The 18018-nt window shown below is 41.0% G+C and overlaps 1 protein-coding gene across 1 annotated transcript in view; it reads right to left on the bottom strand.

Annotated features, from left to right (window-relative positions):
• Positions 1-11666: 11666 nt before the first annotated feature.
• sbk1 (SH3 domain binding kinase 1) overlaps positions 11667-18018 on the bottom strand; it is a gene marked incomplete at both ends in the record, with an annotated part of 9300 nt that continues 2948 nt past the window's right edge. The window contains 3 exons of the mRNA XM_079213951.1: positions 11667-12494; positions 12985-13187; positions 13865-14106. Of these exons, the coding sequence (XP_079070077.1) occupies positions 11667-12494; positions 12985-13187; positions 13865-14106 (1273 nt within the window). The remainder of the gene's footprint in view (positions 12495-12984; positions 13188-13864; positions 14107-18018) is intronic.

The following is an 18018-nucleotide window of genomic DNA, read 5'->3' as shown; positions in this document are numbered from 1 at the left end:
AATAGTTCAGAATGTTTGACAGAGGTTATGACTCCATATATACTCCCTACTGTATACACCGAGAAGCTGATCAAAGGTTTAAAATGTTGAATATTGAGGTTGAAATACTCATTTCAGATGAGGTTAAACCCATTAACAGGGGTGGAAAATATTCAGATTTTTCACTTTAGTAAAAGCACCAATACAATTATATATATATACTATTAGTTACAAGACAAATATGGAGGGTTGAAAAATGATTAATGGAAGAGGAAAGAAGAAAGATGTAGACCCTTAGTGCCTGAGTTTAAATTGTTAAAATACCACTAAAGATGAAGAATATTAATATCTCCTCCTCCTCTTGGGGTTCTGATGTGCTGATATATCTCAGGGTGAAAACTGAGTCACAGCGCTGCAACTTCAGTGTTCTTTTCCCTGAACTCAAATTAGTCATAACATATTGACACATAATCAAACAAGTACAGTTGTTCTGTTTTTTTAATTTTTTCAATAAACCTGCATTCCGTCGTTGTTCTGTAAAAAAACATGTATTTCCAAAAAGATAAATGTATCAGAGCAGTTGAGTCAGCTTCGTGATGTTTTTTCACTACATACTGTAATTAAACATTTTTTTAATGGTTTATCTAGCTTAAAAAGTAGGAACATTTTCTCGATCCATATGGAAAGAAAGAAAAAAAAGGAAAATCCATAAAGAACGCAGACATTGATAGTGTTCAATGAACAGCAACAACTGTAATTCCCTTCATGCTGCTTTTTCTTCTTCCTTTTGTGCTGAAGCCAAGCTTTAAGATTTAGGACTCAAAGCTACAGTTAGTAATCTTGAGATACCAGTAAACGTAAACTAGAAAAAACCCAACCCAGTGTTGCCAACTCTTATCCAATGAAAGTAGCTAGCAGCGCTTAATCCCAAAATCACTCAATCTAGCGAGAACGTATAGCTAAATCGGCATCACTGACAGTCCTTCCCTTCAGGCCTCCCTCCAAAGCCACGGTCCCAAAATGATCATTGTGAACATAGACAATAAATCAGGCTGTTGTTGGCACTTACAGCTGTCAAGATAGCAGCTTGTGGGAGTCTCCGGTTCACTCAATGAGTACACGTGCAGAGTAAATGCAGGTAGACAGGCAGGTAGTTTAATTTATTTGATTTATTAATTTATAGATTTCCTCACCCCTCTTTTTAATTTTTATAACAGTCCACTGCTCAGACAGCGATATATTCTTTCAGAATCTGTTAGTATAAGAGAAGCAATTAGCTGTTAAGTATTATTTCACTCGATAAACAAATGTAATTATTTATGTCACTCTGAATCAAGCGCAAAGACTGAGAGCGGGCTTAATAACAATCAAGAAGAGGACAAGAAATTGTCTTCCTTCTCGGCCTGAATATAACAGATATGAGAGGGGTAAGGAGCATTTTCCTTTTTTTAAAGTCTCCTGGTGAAAAGCCGTGAGTTTCTCTGCTTACCCCAAAAACATTTCAAGTTTTGACAAATACTGCTTTTAACGTCTCTGCTCTGATATCAGTTTGACCCTCAACTGTTTGGTGACCTCATCAGCCAAGCAATATATCAGTGGAGCGGACCCTCATCTCGCTTTAATGATGTGTTAAAGATGAAGAGCCAGCAGAGCTGTCGAAATCACATTATATACAATGAGATAATTAATGAGGTTGTCGCCACCTCATACTTTTACTGTAAATGCAGTTAATGAGATATACTGCAGAGCTATTGTGTCTTTCTTCTCCTGCTTTGAAAAGAGTGAAGTTGTTTTCCTTCTTTCATTATCACAAAAGACGCAGGATGTCAGCGCCACAGTCAAATAACAAATCCTTCAAGCTGCCGCTTTTCCAATGCATCTCATCTTTTTTCATGATGTGTTATGTATTTTATGAGGATTGGATGGCTGTCTCGGGAGGGATTGCTGTTTGCTTCATAAAAGCTTCTCCCTGCTGCCGTTTAATGACAAACCACAAGCATCCAGTCATATCCTGTTACCCACCGTGGTGATAAATTGAGATTACCCTGGCAACATGGGCGGGCGTGTTTACGCCAGATGCAAAGCAACCACTTCAGACTGCATGGGACTTGTTTTAATCACCTCTTGGAAACCAGCAGCGTGTGTTGTCAGGTCCAATCAAACTTTGTCTTTGCAGAAACAACACTGGAACCTCAGGTTGTGACAAGAGGTTCAGAGCCGCATGAGGCTCTTGGTAGTGAGTGTGATTCACTTTTTCAGTTCATTCACAGTTCATTCTCATTCCTCGATCTGCAACACAAAAACACATTCCCATTATTTTCTATTTTCAGCTACATATGAATCTGCCTCCACGTTATACAGGGTACTGTATCCAGGGGTGAAGCACATTTGTGTTATTTTATTTAGAACTTAGTTGCATTGGCTTCATGTGCAGTTCTTGATTTCCAGATACATGTATTTACCTGAACCACCCATTTGAGCATAAGTGAATATTCACAAATTACATTTTTATTGGAAACTTTCTTCTACATATGTTAATTGTATAGAAAGTACGTTGAAAGTAAGTATTGTATGAAAGTATGTTCACATCACCTTCTGTCCATTGATATATTAATCAATGTATATTGTAATTAACTGGACGTTTTCCTATTGAGGACAGAAATTACGAAGCTATATGTAACGAGTGTTTGTCAGCTATTGTAACTTACTAGTTGGTTAATTGCTAAATATTTGAAATATTCTTGAGAATATGAACTTTATAGCAATTTATTCTGAAGAAATTGAGAAATTCTGTAAAATAAATAAAATAGTTACTTGAGCAGAAATACTCTCAATAACCTAAAAATCGTAATAATGTACAGTACTTGAGTGAATGTACTCAGTTACTACAATATCACCCCTAAGTGTATGTATCGTAGGAGCTTGAACTTAAATTGAGAAAAGTGAATCTGAAATAAGTGGACTTCAGGCTGCTGCTTTTTAATTACAAGCTCTGCCTCGTAAAATCATTAAAGACATTTTTTTATTCAAGCACTTGATATGAGCATGACAAATTCAAATATATGAAATTCATTTCATTTCATTCATTCATTTTTATCACTGCCAGTAACAGCATGCAGCGCTGGGTCACCGCTGGCTGAATCATCCATTGCAGACCGGAGAGTGTATGGAGGCCGTATTCATAGAGAGCGTCTCTGGTGCGCACTCGTCCACGGCTGATGGTGGTGCGGTGGGTCTTGAGGTGAGTAAGTCTAGTGTGTGACGTCAACGCAGAGGATTCTTCATTAGCTGTCAGTGCAGCAGGGCAGCAGGCTTCATCAACCAGCCACTAATGTTAAAAAAAAACCTGCAGGGACAGGATATACTGTAGCAGTTATGTGACACGGAGCGAGAAAAAAAGTCCAGACGGATAAATGTGTTCGCTTAGTGAAGGCTGACTTCCTTTGTTCATCCCGATCACTGTAGCCTCGTCCTTTGATTCACTGTCGGCCCTTCAGACAACACAAACCCTGAGGTCTAGAAGATGGCTTGTGTGTTAACCTATAGATTCAACCTGAATTATGAGGGGAAATGCTTTCAGAATCAAGTCAGGTTTCTCCCTCTCCATGAAATAGGTTGCTTCTATATTTAAAAAAATAAATAAACATGTTTCATACTTGCTCAAGGTCAAAGTCATTAAAATGAGGCCACTTAGGATTGTGAACACCTTTGGTGTAATCATACTGTTTTAGAAATCTTTTGCGGTTAAATATTATTGTTTTAGACTAAGACTTCCAGTGCTTTGATAATAAAAAGGCCTTCAAGTCTGAACGTGTAGTGGGAGAGTAAACCACTGTTGTCTTTCTCCACATGGTGCATTTACTGCCTCACAGCTTTTCAGTGCTCTTTAACCACAGCATGCATTGAGGGGACCTCGCAAAGGGGGACGATCCTGGCCAACAGGCTATTTTCTCAATAATACAACATCCATATCCCAACAGGTGTCTTTAATACCCCTCACACTAATTGAGAGACTGACTGGAGGGGAGACACTGAACAGGGCTGCCAACAAAAGCATTGATGGAAAGTGTTTCCTATGGTTTGTCGTTAAATGTCACATTGAGGTGGGCAGCTCAAGTATTGACTTCCTTACAGAAGGTAAATCTTGCTCAGGTCTGTTTGTAATCAGGGGAAGGGATTAACCTTTGCTTGTCTTAGCCAAATAAGAAGCCATTTAAATCGTCCAGTCAAGACAATGCAGGAAATCATTCCCTGTGCCCAGCCGGAGATGGCGGTTTGCTTTCCTGCTAAGAGGGAATGGTGGTGGACATGAATCATCTCTGCCAAGCCAGGAGCTGTAATTCTTCTGTCACAGCTGCAGCTCTTGTTTCCCCACTTGTTACCGAAACTCATTAGCAGATAATTGAAAGTAACGACACTGATTATGAGAAGCGATAGAGCAGAATCCCAGGGGTCTTTGCAATTTACAAGGCGGCAATGACATGCTGATGATGCTATTGTCTACCACAATCTAAAAGGGCGTTGTGCTGTTAACAGGAAAAAAGAAGAAAAATAGTTTTGGGTTGTGATTCGTTATTATGTTGTATTTCTGCATGTCTGTCTCAATGACACATATACTGACCTCCAAGATGAGCTATGGAGTTTGCGTTCTCTCCAGCATCCATATTTCCAGCATACAAGCTAAAAATGTTGAAATAAATATTTCAAGGAGATTGATATCATTCTCATAAAAATAGGGTAGCCTAAATTGGAAGCTACAGCTAGCATTCAGTCTTAGCTTAGCAAAACGACTAACTAGCTAAATAGCTGTTCTGGCACAGTCCAAAACCCCCCAAAACTAAATGAATCTAAACCAAGCTAAGATAAATTAAGGTAAGATAAACTAAACCATCAGGCCGCTAGTAGTTTAATATTTACTGGACAGAAGCAGCGTGGTTCCCATCAAGACATTTATGTCTTTAGCTTTTAACTAAGACCATGCCATTTTCTCAAAGAAGAAATATCAAATTAATTATCTTAAGCAGTTCAGTATAACTTTACATAGAAATTGCTGTGTAACTGACAGTAATGCGTATTAGCTAACATTAGCTAGTTAGCGGTGTGCAGCAGTGAGTTGTTTTGATGTCAGTCTCCCAGACTAAACAGCAATAACTTCTTCATTCAATAATAATTTAATGAGAAATCCATCTAAGAGGCAAGTACATCATCCTAATTCTGCCTCAGTGGGCCATCGCGCGTTTCTGCCACAAGCAGCATCATTTACTTTTTCTCAAGTGGAATATTTATTAATATTTCTCTCTCTCTCTCTCTCTCTCTCTCTCACACACACACACACACACACACACACACACACACACACACACACACACACACACACACACACACACACACTTACAATGTTCAATAAAATATAATGTATTAATACATGTATTATTTTAGGACTTATTAGTATGTAAATATCCTTCCTCTTTTTGCATTTGCTTTATTGCATCCTGTTCCCAAATCCAGTTTAACTAGACCAGTATCATCAGATTGACAGGCAAGGATTATAACAACTTGATAATTATTTTTGACGAAAACAAGAATGCCATTTATTTGAAGTTTATTCACTTCACAACTTCACAACAACATTTCAAGACACACTGTCGAAAATTGGACTTGTGGTTGAAATACCTGTGTTTGGTGGACAGATACACCCACACACGTCTATCAATAAGTAATACTACGTCAATAGCTGCATGCGCTTAATTTGTGTCCACCTCTAAAAAAAGGATCCTATTGACTTTTCATTTGCATTGTTTTTGTGCTGCGCAACAACAACAAAATAGACAATTCATGTAAACAAAAGCTAAAGACTGCATTTTGTGACAATTTCACAACCTGCCATGATACTTTGCTGGTAGAGAAGTATCATTATGCCTCACATCCCAGATTGGTGATACATAATAAGGTGGTGGATCGGTCTTTTAAGATGAAGAAGCATGGGGGATGACAGATGTTGGTGGGTGGCACGCGCAGGTCTTATGGCAGTCGACAGTACACAGTCAGGTTTTCAAAATGCAGGGATCATTTCTGTCCTGAGTGGTGATTGTATGAATATGAATGAATTTGGAGCCACAACAATCTCCAAAAGTATTCTTCATTATTGACAGAATACAAATGTTACTTCTGAATTCAAGCAGTAATACATTGAAGCATAGAACGTGACATTTTAACTAAGCGTACCAGCCTCTGAAAATGACCTTTATATCTTGCAATGTTTTGTCTCTGGGCTCACATAAACACCTGCTACTACGATTTATTTTATGTTTTTATATTGGGGATGTGCTTATTCTAAGATCCCTTTAAACACACAGCAGTAAGCGTCCAGAGTGCATCTGAAATGCTAAAAAACACTATGCTAATAAAATGATATATTATATGTTACATTTTTTATGTTTAATAAAATGTTTGGCCTGAGGGTGGCACAAGAGGAAAGTTCATAGATGATGATTGAAGATGCAAAGGTTTAAGCTTTGGGAGAGCATGCATGTTATTCGTAAAATGTATGGAAATCTTCTACTACAATTTATAATTTTCTTTACATATTTTATTGTGGCACTAAAGGACTATGATTCACACTCTATGGACCACGAATGTCCACAGCAAATTTGATGCTAATCTGTCAGTCAAAGTGGTGCTAGAGGGAAGGTCAAAGGGTCATTAGATGCATTGTGTATCACTCACTCAAGGCCAATTTCAAATGTAATTTAGATGTTTAAATCATTGTATATATTAAATTAAACATTGTTGGAGGATTAATTTTTGTTGCACTTTGGAATATGCACATACATCACTGTATATTGTTCGATGCTTGCCTGTGCAGAGGTAGGGTTTTGAGGGAAAATATGGTGAAAATACAGCCAAACCGGCACCCTCCAACTTAATGAGCCATCCATGCTGGAGACAGAACACCCACTCTAACGTAAAGGACAAAATGTTTCTGCACAACAGAAATAGACAATCAAATACCCAGTAAGTGCAAATAGGAATACAGTGCCAGTTTCTAAAACAAGATTTTCAGAGCTCTTCTATGAGATTTTCTCAGTTGCTATAGCAATGCTGGCAGATGACCACACACTGTCTGAGAGTTTATGTATGGCACCGACAAAATTGAGTGTCATACCTCAGGCAGCACACACACAAAAAAGGTTTCTGATGGAATGCAAGTTTTCAGCAACCTAAAATAAGAGCACATTCAGTGTACACACGGTTATTTTCTAATGAGTCCACTGTTCTATGTCCTTGTGTGACTCTCTCTCTAACAGACAGAAACAAACACGTTTGTCCCACGTAACTTCCTGCTCTGCCATTCATCGACTCGCTTTTTCTTTTCTCTTTCTCAGCTCTCCAGCTGAGATCTGACACTATTTCGCATTATGCGTGGTTCTAGATCTGAGGGAGCGGGGAACAGCCCTTCACAGTCTCGCCCTGCTGAGATCACCTTCCCTATGCGAGTTCCTTTCAAATCATTGGCTGCATTTCCAGCATCATGCCTGCAGCTGTTTTGCAAAATACACCAGGGACCGAAGAATAGTTCATAGAGCATTCAATGGTTTCAGAGTGATTCATCTGGAGGTGCAGAGGCAGGAAGCTGAGGCGACAAAGAAGGTTTAATACTGTATGTTCCCTGTGGTGATAAAATTAGCAGAAAAATAGCATTACTCTGCAGAATGAAGCTTAGAAAACGTAAAAATATCTTTCTTTGTTTACTATGCATTAAGCTTCCAGAAGAATGCTTCGCCGATACATGTTGCCCACTGACACAGCTGAATTTCCATTGCAGCCGATCACATTAGATGGTGTATGTGAAGCACACAGCAGCTGCATCTTTTTGTTCACCAGCAAGACAGAAATGTTCAGTAATTGCATGCCTCTGTTTAAACATCTTCCTTATCTTCACTTGTAATTAGATCACTTTCTTAGCTGTCCATGCTCTTGGGTCACCTAATAAAGGCTTAACGTCCAGATTCTTCCAGTGCTGGGAACCAATTTGGTTTAGCTGATGGTCTTTTGAAAGCTGCAGCTAAATTAACCTTTACAAGGTCAGTTCCGCCCCTATGGAGGAGAATTTTTTTTTTTTTCCCATCTTAACCCTGTTGGTATATATAGTAATTTAACAATATTTCTCTAAATTATCCTGAGAAATAAGACATTGTTTCTGGAAAGAAAAGTTGCTATTGAGTATGCTTTCACCAGAAAATAGCAGATGTCCCAAGGGATAAATTTATTTTTGGTGATTTAGTGACCTCACCCTTTAAAAACAACTGTAGCCTCCACTAAAGGCCTTTCAGCATGTTCCATCTTCTCAGATGTACGTTTGAGCTAACACAATTAGGATTCTTACACTGACACTAGACTGCTGCAGCCCTTTAAGGGCAGAGAACAGACTATCACAAAGGACAAGCTTCCACTCGCTACACAAGCCCTGTGTGTCATGGTTGACCTTTCCTTTCTCTTACATTGTCTGAACTGATTAGTTTTTCTCAGTGGCAGATACACCATTGTTTACCACCACTGTCGTAAATCAGTCTGATAACAACTTGAGCAAACTGTTCCATTCTCACACAACAGGGTGGTGGGCTGATCGCTGTTCCTGTCTTCGGTGCCATATTCTAACCGCCCTTGAACTCATTTGCTCTTTGAGGGTTGCAGATAACTCCTATCTACAGATGTGTTAATTGGGCTTTCAGAAGGAAGTCAGCATATTCAAATAGTCTGGGGGTTCGCTGGCCGAACCAGACCAAAGCCTCGGGAAATCACATGTGATTCAAGCTGACCTTCATCTAATATGGAGTCTGGGGACCATACAAAGCTGGGCTGAATGAGCTTTGCCTACACTGGGAGAAGAAAATATCACCTCAGTATTTCTAAATACCCACAAAAATACCCTGGACTCATCAGATGTGGTGTATGAATTAATTTCAACATATGAATATTTTGTGTAATCCTTTTTTATTTTGTTAAAGACACAGTACATAGAGTATTTACATTATATTCTACAACAACACTCGCTGGCAGAAAACTGTTCATTGATCATTAGATCTGAATAAACTGGGTAAACGGAAGGCTGCTCTAGCTCTTCAGCAAAACTTGATATAATTTGACACCTCATCATTAAACTCGACAATTCCTGTCATAACAGTCCATGAGAAACAGCAAAGCACATCGCGTTACGATATCTCGTTATGATGTCTCGTCATATGATGTAATGTTACGCCATGTTACATTAAAATACTTTAAGTTGCATCAAGTTACGTTGATTTGCGCTATGTTTACTCGGGTTGCTTTGAGTTGCATTACGTTGAGTTGCTTCACTTGATGTAACCTTTAACACACTGTCCATCTAATCCCTGTCTTTTTCTACTATGTAGATTCTAGGTTGTCACACAAACTAAAGAGCAACATGTAGAGCAGGGCCGATTCATATTCCACCACAATATACTGATGGATTACCTTTGGACAGATCCCATGAGACAGCCAACACCTGAGCATACAATACATCCCTTTGACAAGTATTCAGCCTCAATCAGATACCTTTGCAGAATCAAGAGTAAGAATGGAAAGAGACAAAGAAAATGATAAGGACCGTCAACAGCTTAGATTGTGCCGGATGAGAGTGGATAAAAACCCAGGTCTTAAAATAAAATAAAATATGTAAAGAAATACAGGAAAATGTGTAACTGCCGAAATGTGTCATCCAGTATAATAAGCTAAGAAACTGTCATGAGGAGCTCGGGTGACTGGGGGAGGGCGTTGGTGACCAGTTGTTTCATTTGAGCTCAATTAGACTTGATTGTCAAGAAGAGGACCAGGGGAGCACTGGCACTGTCACTATGGCGACAGAGCTAATGGGCTGTCATGGGAGGAGTGGAGAAATAAGACAAGCACACATTCACACACACACACACACACACACACACACACACACACACACACACACACACACACACACGGATATAGCAGTAACGCAATTCAAGCAAGAAAAATAATAGTAAAGAGCACGCATTGAAGCATTCACATCGAACATAATCTGTTTTTCGTAATTAGCAGTATCTCTATTGGAAGCTGAAGCTGGTCAGGGTCTATCATCAGCTCGCAGAACATCTATAGCTGACACAGAGGTCATCCCTACAGACAACAAACACCTGGGCTCCGCTATTCAAGGGATATATTGTTGACCTGCAAAGCAGCGTCTTCCTGTTTGAATAAAGACTGGATGGAATAAGAAGAATGGGCTCTACTTATTAACAGTCAGGAAGCACGATACATTTTTACACAGGAAATGGTTGTTGCTCATGATAAAATTATAGTGACAGGAAAATGCAGACATGAATGGTGTTTATTCATTCATTTGTGTGTTATACCTGGGTCAAGAAAAATTCAATTCAGATAATAAACCACAAAAGAATAAAAGAAAATGCTGATGCTGCGATGATATACATTGTGAAAGGCTCTTGATCATATAACTATATATTTAATTTGTTTTGATATACTGTACATGTCATAATTTGTTGCTACATACAATGCATTGCCCCGACAGAAACTGTAAAACCCTAAAACCCCTTTCCCCGTCATAGAAAATTAGTACCGCTACATAGTTGAACTACCTGATAATATGGTGGACTCCTAGAAATATAAAATTATTTACAATATAGAGTCGTAGTTTTCACTAAGAGTTCTCCTTTTACAAAAATGTTGTGCTTTAGGATTTGAAACACACACACACAAGCACACGAGGCAGGTAGAAAAGAAACAAAAAAAGACATTTCTACTCCTCTTCTTTGTTCGATGTTTACCATCTTTTTTCACCGATGAAATGTACAATCCCTGTATTCTATTTTGTTACACTGGAAATTAATCTCATTGAGAGCAATTCAAAAGTGACAGATTGGATTTCCATTAATAATAAAACAGGAAGTGACCCACTGAAGTGTCCTGAGGTGATGCCTATCTCTGAGAATCTGTCTCGAAGTCACCTACACGAAGAAGACATCTCATATAAACTGCTACATAAAGGTTTATATTCTTATTTTTCTCTTTAAAACACTTTCTCTTGAGAAAGACAAATTTTATGCATTGGAAGTTGGCAGGAAGTCTGCGAAACGGCAGGTTGCGTAGATTGGCCTCGGATCACCGGCCTCACACTGATCGGCATCACCAGATCAAAACATGTTTTGTCTCCCTGGAGCTTATACTCTGAGATAAATAAACACTAGTGAAGAGACATAACAGAAACTCAAGTAAAGGAGACACTGAGTGAATTCTTTTTTAACGAAGTATCTAATTATAGAATTGTTAGCACCACCACAGTGTATGGGCAGAAAACACGAATGTCTGGATGGCAGGATGAGCTGCTGAGAGGAGCAACACCATGGGACTCTGAAACAGCTTCTCAGCTTTGGAAGCAGTCTTTGATCACAAATCAAAACCGAAACGACATGTGCCAGTGATAAGCTGTCCAAGTGTGTGCAGCTAATTGATGGCGTCCATTTCCACAGCTGTGGATGTGATCCTGAGCTTCTCTTTCATAGTTAAAGTAGGCTACCTATTTTTCAGTGGAGTCTCTGTGGTAGTCATTAACGCCTCTTCACAGCTTGTTATTACTGTGAAAAGCCATCTACTCTCCACTGCTAACGCTAGCGTGGTCACACACAGATTTCGATGGCGGTTGCCATCACCATCTGGCTTTTGTTCTTGTCTCGGCCTGGAGACTGGTGTTGTCCAGAGTCCTCTCTGGGAGATAGCGGGTCAGACAGGACACTGCGTTTGAGTGGTGCCGGGCGCAGGCAGGATGTTCCTGGAGGTGTGGAGGGCTCAGGGTGTCTGTGCGAGGAGCGTGACGAAGTGGAGGACGCGGAGGAAGTGCAACTGCCAGTGCACACTCCCGAGCTTGACCTCTCGCCTCTCTTGGCTCGGCAAGATGCTCTGCGTCTGAGCTCGCTGACCAGCTCATACTTGACAAAGCAGAAGACGTCCTTGACTCCGCAGCGTTTTTCCGGCTCGGGAGCGAGCAGCCGCTGAAACATGCGCAAGGCGTCATCAGTGAAGCGGCGCCACTGAGACGGGTAGGTCCCCACAGGACACCCTGCTTTCTGCCAGCGTCGAAACTCCTCATAGAAGGCATCGGCCGCCAGCGCTGCCTCCCAGGGGAAATTGCCTGTCAGCATACAGAAGATCAGAACGCCAAATGCCCAAACATCCAGACTGGTGGTCACAAGGAAACCCTCGGCACGGCTAGCGCGGCACACCTCTGGCGCTGTATAGGGGATGGTGCCACTCACTCGTTTCACGCGGCATCCCACGCGTCTGGTCATACCAAAGTCAGCCAGTTTGATGCGGCGGCACTCACGGTCAAATAGGAGCACATTCTCAGGCTTGACATCCCGATGCACCAGGTTTTTACTGTGCATAAAGTCCAGAGCCAGGCCCAGTTGCTGCATGCAGCGTTTGACCATTTCTTCAGGCAGACCCACCTGAGAAGAAGAGAGAGGAGGAAAGGAGTTGGAAGAAACAAAGGCAGACAAATTTAGATTTGGATTACCACAGTCTAATATATACAGTATATGTAGGAGGTGAGGCTATGAGAGGTGATAATAGAAAAAAAGCTTATTGGTGAGTAGGTTACAGTACAGATGAAAAGAGTAGGTGATGGTTGTATTGAGTGGTAGGTTGAAATAACAAGCTGAAAAGAAAAAGAAAACTGAAACAAAAGAGCCTACGTTTTTAATTCCGCTGCAACCATTTTTAATGAGTCTTTAGAAGAACCTTGAAGTCAAGCACCCATCGCATCAAATGGAATAGCACTAAAGTGAGAGTTCTGCATAGAGAGAAAACCGGGACAAAGACCAGACTCCAATCCCAGGAGAACTTGTTAAAACTGCCTTGTTTGAACATGGGGGCTGATTGGAGCAGCTTTGGTCGAGTGAGGACGGGGATTGGTGGAAGGAAGAATGATTGCTTTACCTGTGGGGGGATGATGTCGAAAAGGTCCCCGGCCGGGGCATATTCTTGTCCAAACACATAGCTGTCCTCTGTCTCAAAGAGTACGTCCAGGACTTTGATAATGAAAGGGCTGCAGCTAAGTGAGCCTGTTAGACTGTACTCCCGCAGGAAACTCTTGAGCTTCGTCTTGTTCTTGGTGACAAACTTGAGCGCCATTTTGGTACCTAAAAAAAGAAATCAGATACAAAAATGTAGACAGACAAAATTAAGCTCTGGGGTATCAAACCTATATATCAAATAACTATTGCCAACATTTGTATTATCTAAAACACTACAAGTGTTATCCAAAGCACCTAAAGTGAATTTGGAAGTGTCACCTGACACTCAAAGGGAGTGGAGAGGTTTCCAACTACCAAACCCTGTTTTAATGACAGCTGCTACATTCATTCATTTAAACATGTGCAGTGAATTCAATTTATCTCCATTACACACATACAACCAGCTGTTCAGGATCACAGCTGCAGAAATACACAGGCTCTTTGGAGTACATGCAGCATTTTAAATCTCAGCTTCACCCTGCAATATTTCACAATGCTTTGTTATCCTGCTTTCTATAACCTTGGATTTCTTACAACCAAGGATTAAACAGTAGTCCTAAAATAATCCTTAACAAACCCTTTTAACTGCCGAGATTAATGTCTCAGAACTGTGCCTGGAGACTTTAGAACATGCTGATCTGCCTTAGCTGGTTATCTTCAGCTGTGAGAAAAGCTGACACAACGTGAAGATCTGAACAATCTGCTGTCCAAAATGTATTTTTTGTATTCATGCTTTATTAGATGGTCAACACTCAAGACGCACTAATACAAGGGAGAAAGGGTGAAGATCCTAACCAACTCACCCTGTGTCCGGTGTGCCACCAGGTCCACCTTGCCGTACGTGCCCTTCCCCAGCTCACGGATGTGCTCATATTGTTTGGCTACATCTGCTGCCGACAGAGAGGTGATGGCCAGGGCCTGCATGTCCTCCACAGGCACCCCTCCGCAGTAGCCCATCTTGGATGTAGGGGAGCCCCCGCCAATGCCCACCCGTCCCGGCCCAGATGGGGAAAGAGACAGGCTCGCCTTGACACTGTGGGGCAAACTAAATGAAGAGGAACAAACACTACTCAGGTTTTCATCTGGAACGATACTGCACTCGACAATAGATAATGGTGCAGATGAATGTAGGAATATTTATTTGATTTATGGTTTTTAGGGGGGTATTTTATCATTGTTATTATGTTTTATTTATAGGTGTGACAATGAAAATGTGACAATGATAAACAAAAAAATACAAATGACAAGGAACAAAAAGCGATGCCAGACGATATAAATGTTATGCCTGAATGTGTTTATGACAATGCTCTCAAGTATTTTCGTATTAGTTGGCACACATCCGAATATTCTTGTCTGCACATTGTGTCCCAAAGGGTGGTTAAATCAGGAAGGCTTTAACAGACCTTCATTTCCATACAATCAATTCAGGGAAGGCATCAACATGGGAAGTGCTTTCAGTAAATGTATTGGACTCCCTGCTGTCCCTCTAGATCACTCTGGCCAGCTTTCAGATATGGCTGGTCTCAGACAGCACTTACTGGCAGACAGCAATGGGAAAATCAATATGACCAGGTAGAAGGACACACAAATGGAAACAAATGGAGAGAGCTGACAGCGCCATGGTATATACATGCTGGTAAGGCATGCCATAGATCATCTGTGACCACTCTGAGGTATACATATTTATAAATGTTCCATCATTTGATACAGTCAGTAATGCTGTGAGGAAAGAGGTTGCTTTTTAACACATTTTGGTTTGCACAGTGGTTGCTCTACAGTACTTATTTCAGTCGAATTTATAAAGCTGAAAAAAAAGAAAACTGCAAACAGAAAAGTTATGCTGACTTTCAGAAGTGCCAAGTGTGAAATAGGACAAACTGATCCCAGGAGGGAAAATACAGCTGCACACTAAATGTACCAACTGACAACAAATAAAAAATCTGAGATGAGGGACTGTGCAGGTGAGCTTCTGTCTCAGTGATTGAGCAAACAATAGAACTATTAAGCAAGCTGTACAAAATGGACCTTTTGCAGGAAATGAAGTGGATCACACTAATGATCGTACCCATTGTCTCTCTTCAACCCCCCTTCCATACACACAAAATCAAATGTAATCATCCAATCATGGACAGCACGCACACACACAGGCCCACTAATGGGCATCAAATCAGCACAAACTATTTTGCTGATGGCCTTTTTCATCCATCATTCAAAGGCAACTGCTTTGCACTTTGTTCTTGTCTCCCTGCAGCCAGTTTTTTTAGCACCACTGGTTTAAACGAGAGTGTCTGTGTCGACTGACAGGTGCATGTTGTTGGGGGGTAACGCTGAATTAATGCACAGTATAGCAAATGTACAGTTGATTCGAACATGGCACAGGAGGTTTTGTTCTTAAGGTATTGAGGTTCCTCATCTATCTTGTGGGAAGAGAGTGATAAATATAGCTATTACAGCAAAAACTAAAATAGAATGCGGCCATTTGCAGTGTTCTTGGCTCATCACTCTTTGCCGAAGAAGAAAACTCTGCAAATAGAAAGTGCCTCTGTATGTATCTCTGTAACTAACACTTGCTTCTTGATTTTTATCATGGAGATGCTTATATAAGAGACTATGAATATTGTAGCCTACTCAATCTGAGCGTGCCCACTGTATAGCCTTCAGCGAGTCAACACAAAAGTTGATCATTATCCAGATCGGTCTGTGGTCCAGGTTTGGTGATTAAACATTTAAACAGGACAGACAGACGGACTGGAAGCACATTTCCTCTGACAACCCACCCCGCATGGCCCCATAGGCGTTATCAGCGGCAGCAAAGCAGAGCGAAGGGAGCGCCTGTGTACTGGCACTTCTTCCAGTCAGCTCCACGGGCAGAATGTGCAGCATGGATCTTAATCACATTACTCGGCTCCCACAAAGACAAAAGCAAGTCCCCCCCTCCCCCATTCAACAGTGCAGGATGCTTTGCACTCATTTCCTTTGCAGAACTGAATTAAGAGTTCTGAAATGTGATGAGTGGTTGGGAGACGGTGCTCCCCGCAGCTGCAATGATGCTGTAAATGTGAACCAGAAACTGCAGTGTAGTGCCCTGGAGGTGGGGTGATAAAGTTATATGGTCTCCGGGAGATTATTGTGTGTGAATGTTTGTGAGGAGGGGGGATGGGGTGGGTAGGGAGGTCCGGTGCATCAGTCGCACAGTGACACTCAAAGGCCTTTTGTGCTCCTACCTCTGAGAGGCAGCAGCTGTGAGCCTCCGCACGACTCAGGGTTCGTGCTTGACCACAGCCACATGCCCCACTGATCTCCCATGCTGCCCTCTGCTCCTGTCCTGTCCTCTCAGGCGGCTAAAGACAAGGTAACACGCTCAACATGCAGCCAGAGGATGATTTGGCTTGAGGCACATTTAAATGTCTTTTTTGAGCCAGTCCTACTCACTGTCAATCAGCTGTGTGCCTTTTGCAAACAGATCCCTGGGCTGCTCACTTAGTTCTGCATTGTTTGATGTTGTTCAGGTTAGACCTTGAAACATCAATGTTTGGGATTTTCATGTTTTAATTGGGATGAAAAATCCTGTTTGAAAACCGTTTGAAAATCTCAGTAAATAAACTCAAAAAACAAGGACAGCCTGAAAACAAGCCTGTTTTTCCAAATTCCTAAAAAAGTGTAGAAGCAAGAGTTTCGCTCAGCAATAATGATCGGTTTTCCTGCTACTAATTTCCCCTCAAATACAGATTGTCAATCTCAGTCCATTTAGCAATTACTCAAACAGAGCTGAGTGCATTCACAGTATAACCCTCTTAAAAACCAGGTCGTTCCCAGAAAAACATCCAGTTTCATGTCCTAATAGCCACGGCGATGGTGGATAACTGCAAGTGTCACACATGAGATTAAACTGCAGAAGCGGTTGACCTTTTCTTCTATAAACACCTAGCCGAAGATGAGAACAGAGATTCATCCTGTGATGCAGCTGACAACCGTCTCTCTTTTCACAGACTGTCTCTCAACAGCCTCGGGCTGTGATATAGCCTCTGAACTCTGAGGAATACACTTGTGAGTTTAGGTCTTAATGTGCACTTCAGGTGGCACACGTTTCAACTGTCCTCAGAGATAAGCTTTATTTTTAGCCATGATGACAATGGTGCTATGCGGCTTGGTCAATCTGTCCACCACTTTGGTCCAAACTAAAATATCTCAACTGTTAGATGGAACTATTGAGATATTGGAAGCTCGGTAAATTTTGTGCATTGTAAAATGTTGCTTCAACTATTGGATGGATTGCCATGGCATATGGTACACACATTCATGTTTTCAAGATGACTTGTAATAGCTTAATCTTACATCTAGCGCCATCATCGGGCAAAAACTCACATTTGTCCAATACTTCGATACTTAGCATTTCGCTCAGTACCGTTGCTTGTTTTTGCTTATTTAAGTACGTTCAACGTTGTCTTAAACAACGGGGCGATTTGTTCCTCCAGAGATTAACTGTAGTAACTTTAACAAATCATTAACATAGGAAACCTGCAGATGGACAAATATATGCGGAAAAGAGGAAAAATTGGGCAATAGAGTTGAAGTTGTATCTTTATCTTTAAGACATATCTTTCATTGGACACACATATATCAGCAGCTTTACACACAGTGTTTTGCCTTCCTTCCTTCCTTCCTTCCTTCCTCCTCTCCTAGTTCTCTTTTGTCTGTTCTAGAAAATGTAAACAAGGGACTAATGAAAGAAATGAATAGACGGCAGAGCCTGCTTCACGTTGCTACCTCTCTCCATTACTAATGGACCAGTTGCTTTGCTCTTGGCAGAAGAGTCATTATGGGTGAAGACTGATCTCCTGTGTCCAATTTACTGTCAAAATGCCCAACGTGTCTTGCCTCTGGGTCAAAGCGAAAACAGTGAGCGAAATGCGATGTGACTGATGTGGTTTCTACCATTGACTGAGAGAAAACAACT

This window comes from Taurulus bubalis (genome assembly GCF_910589615.1).
Source record: "Taurulus bubalis genome assembly, chromosome: 2".
NCBI classification, from domain to species: Eukaryota; Metazoa; Chordata; class Actinopteri; order Perciformes; family Cottidae; genus Taurulus; species Taurulus bubalis.
Note: the sequence above shows the minus strand (reverse complement) of the source record. Positions and strands in the feature narration are given on the sequence as shown.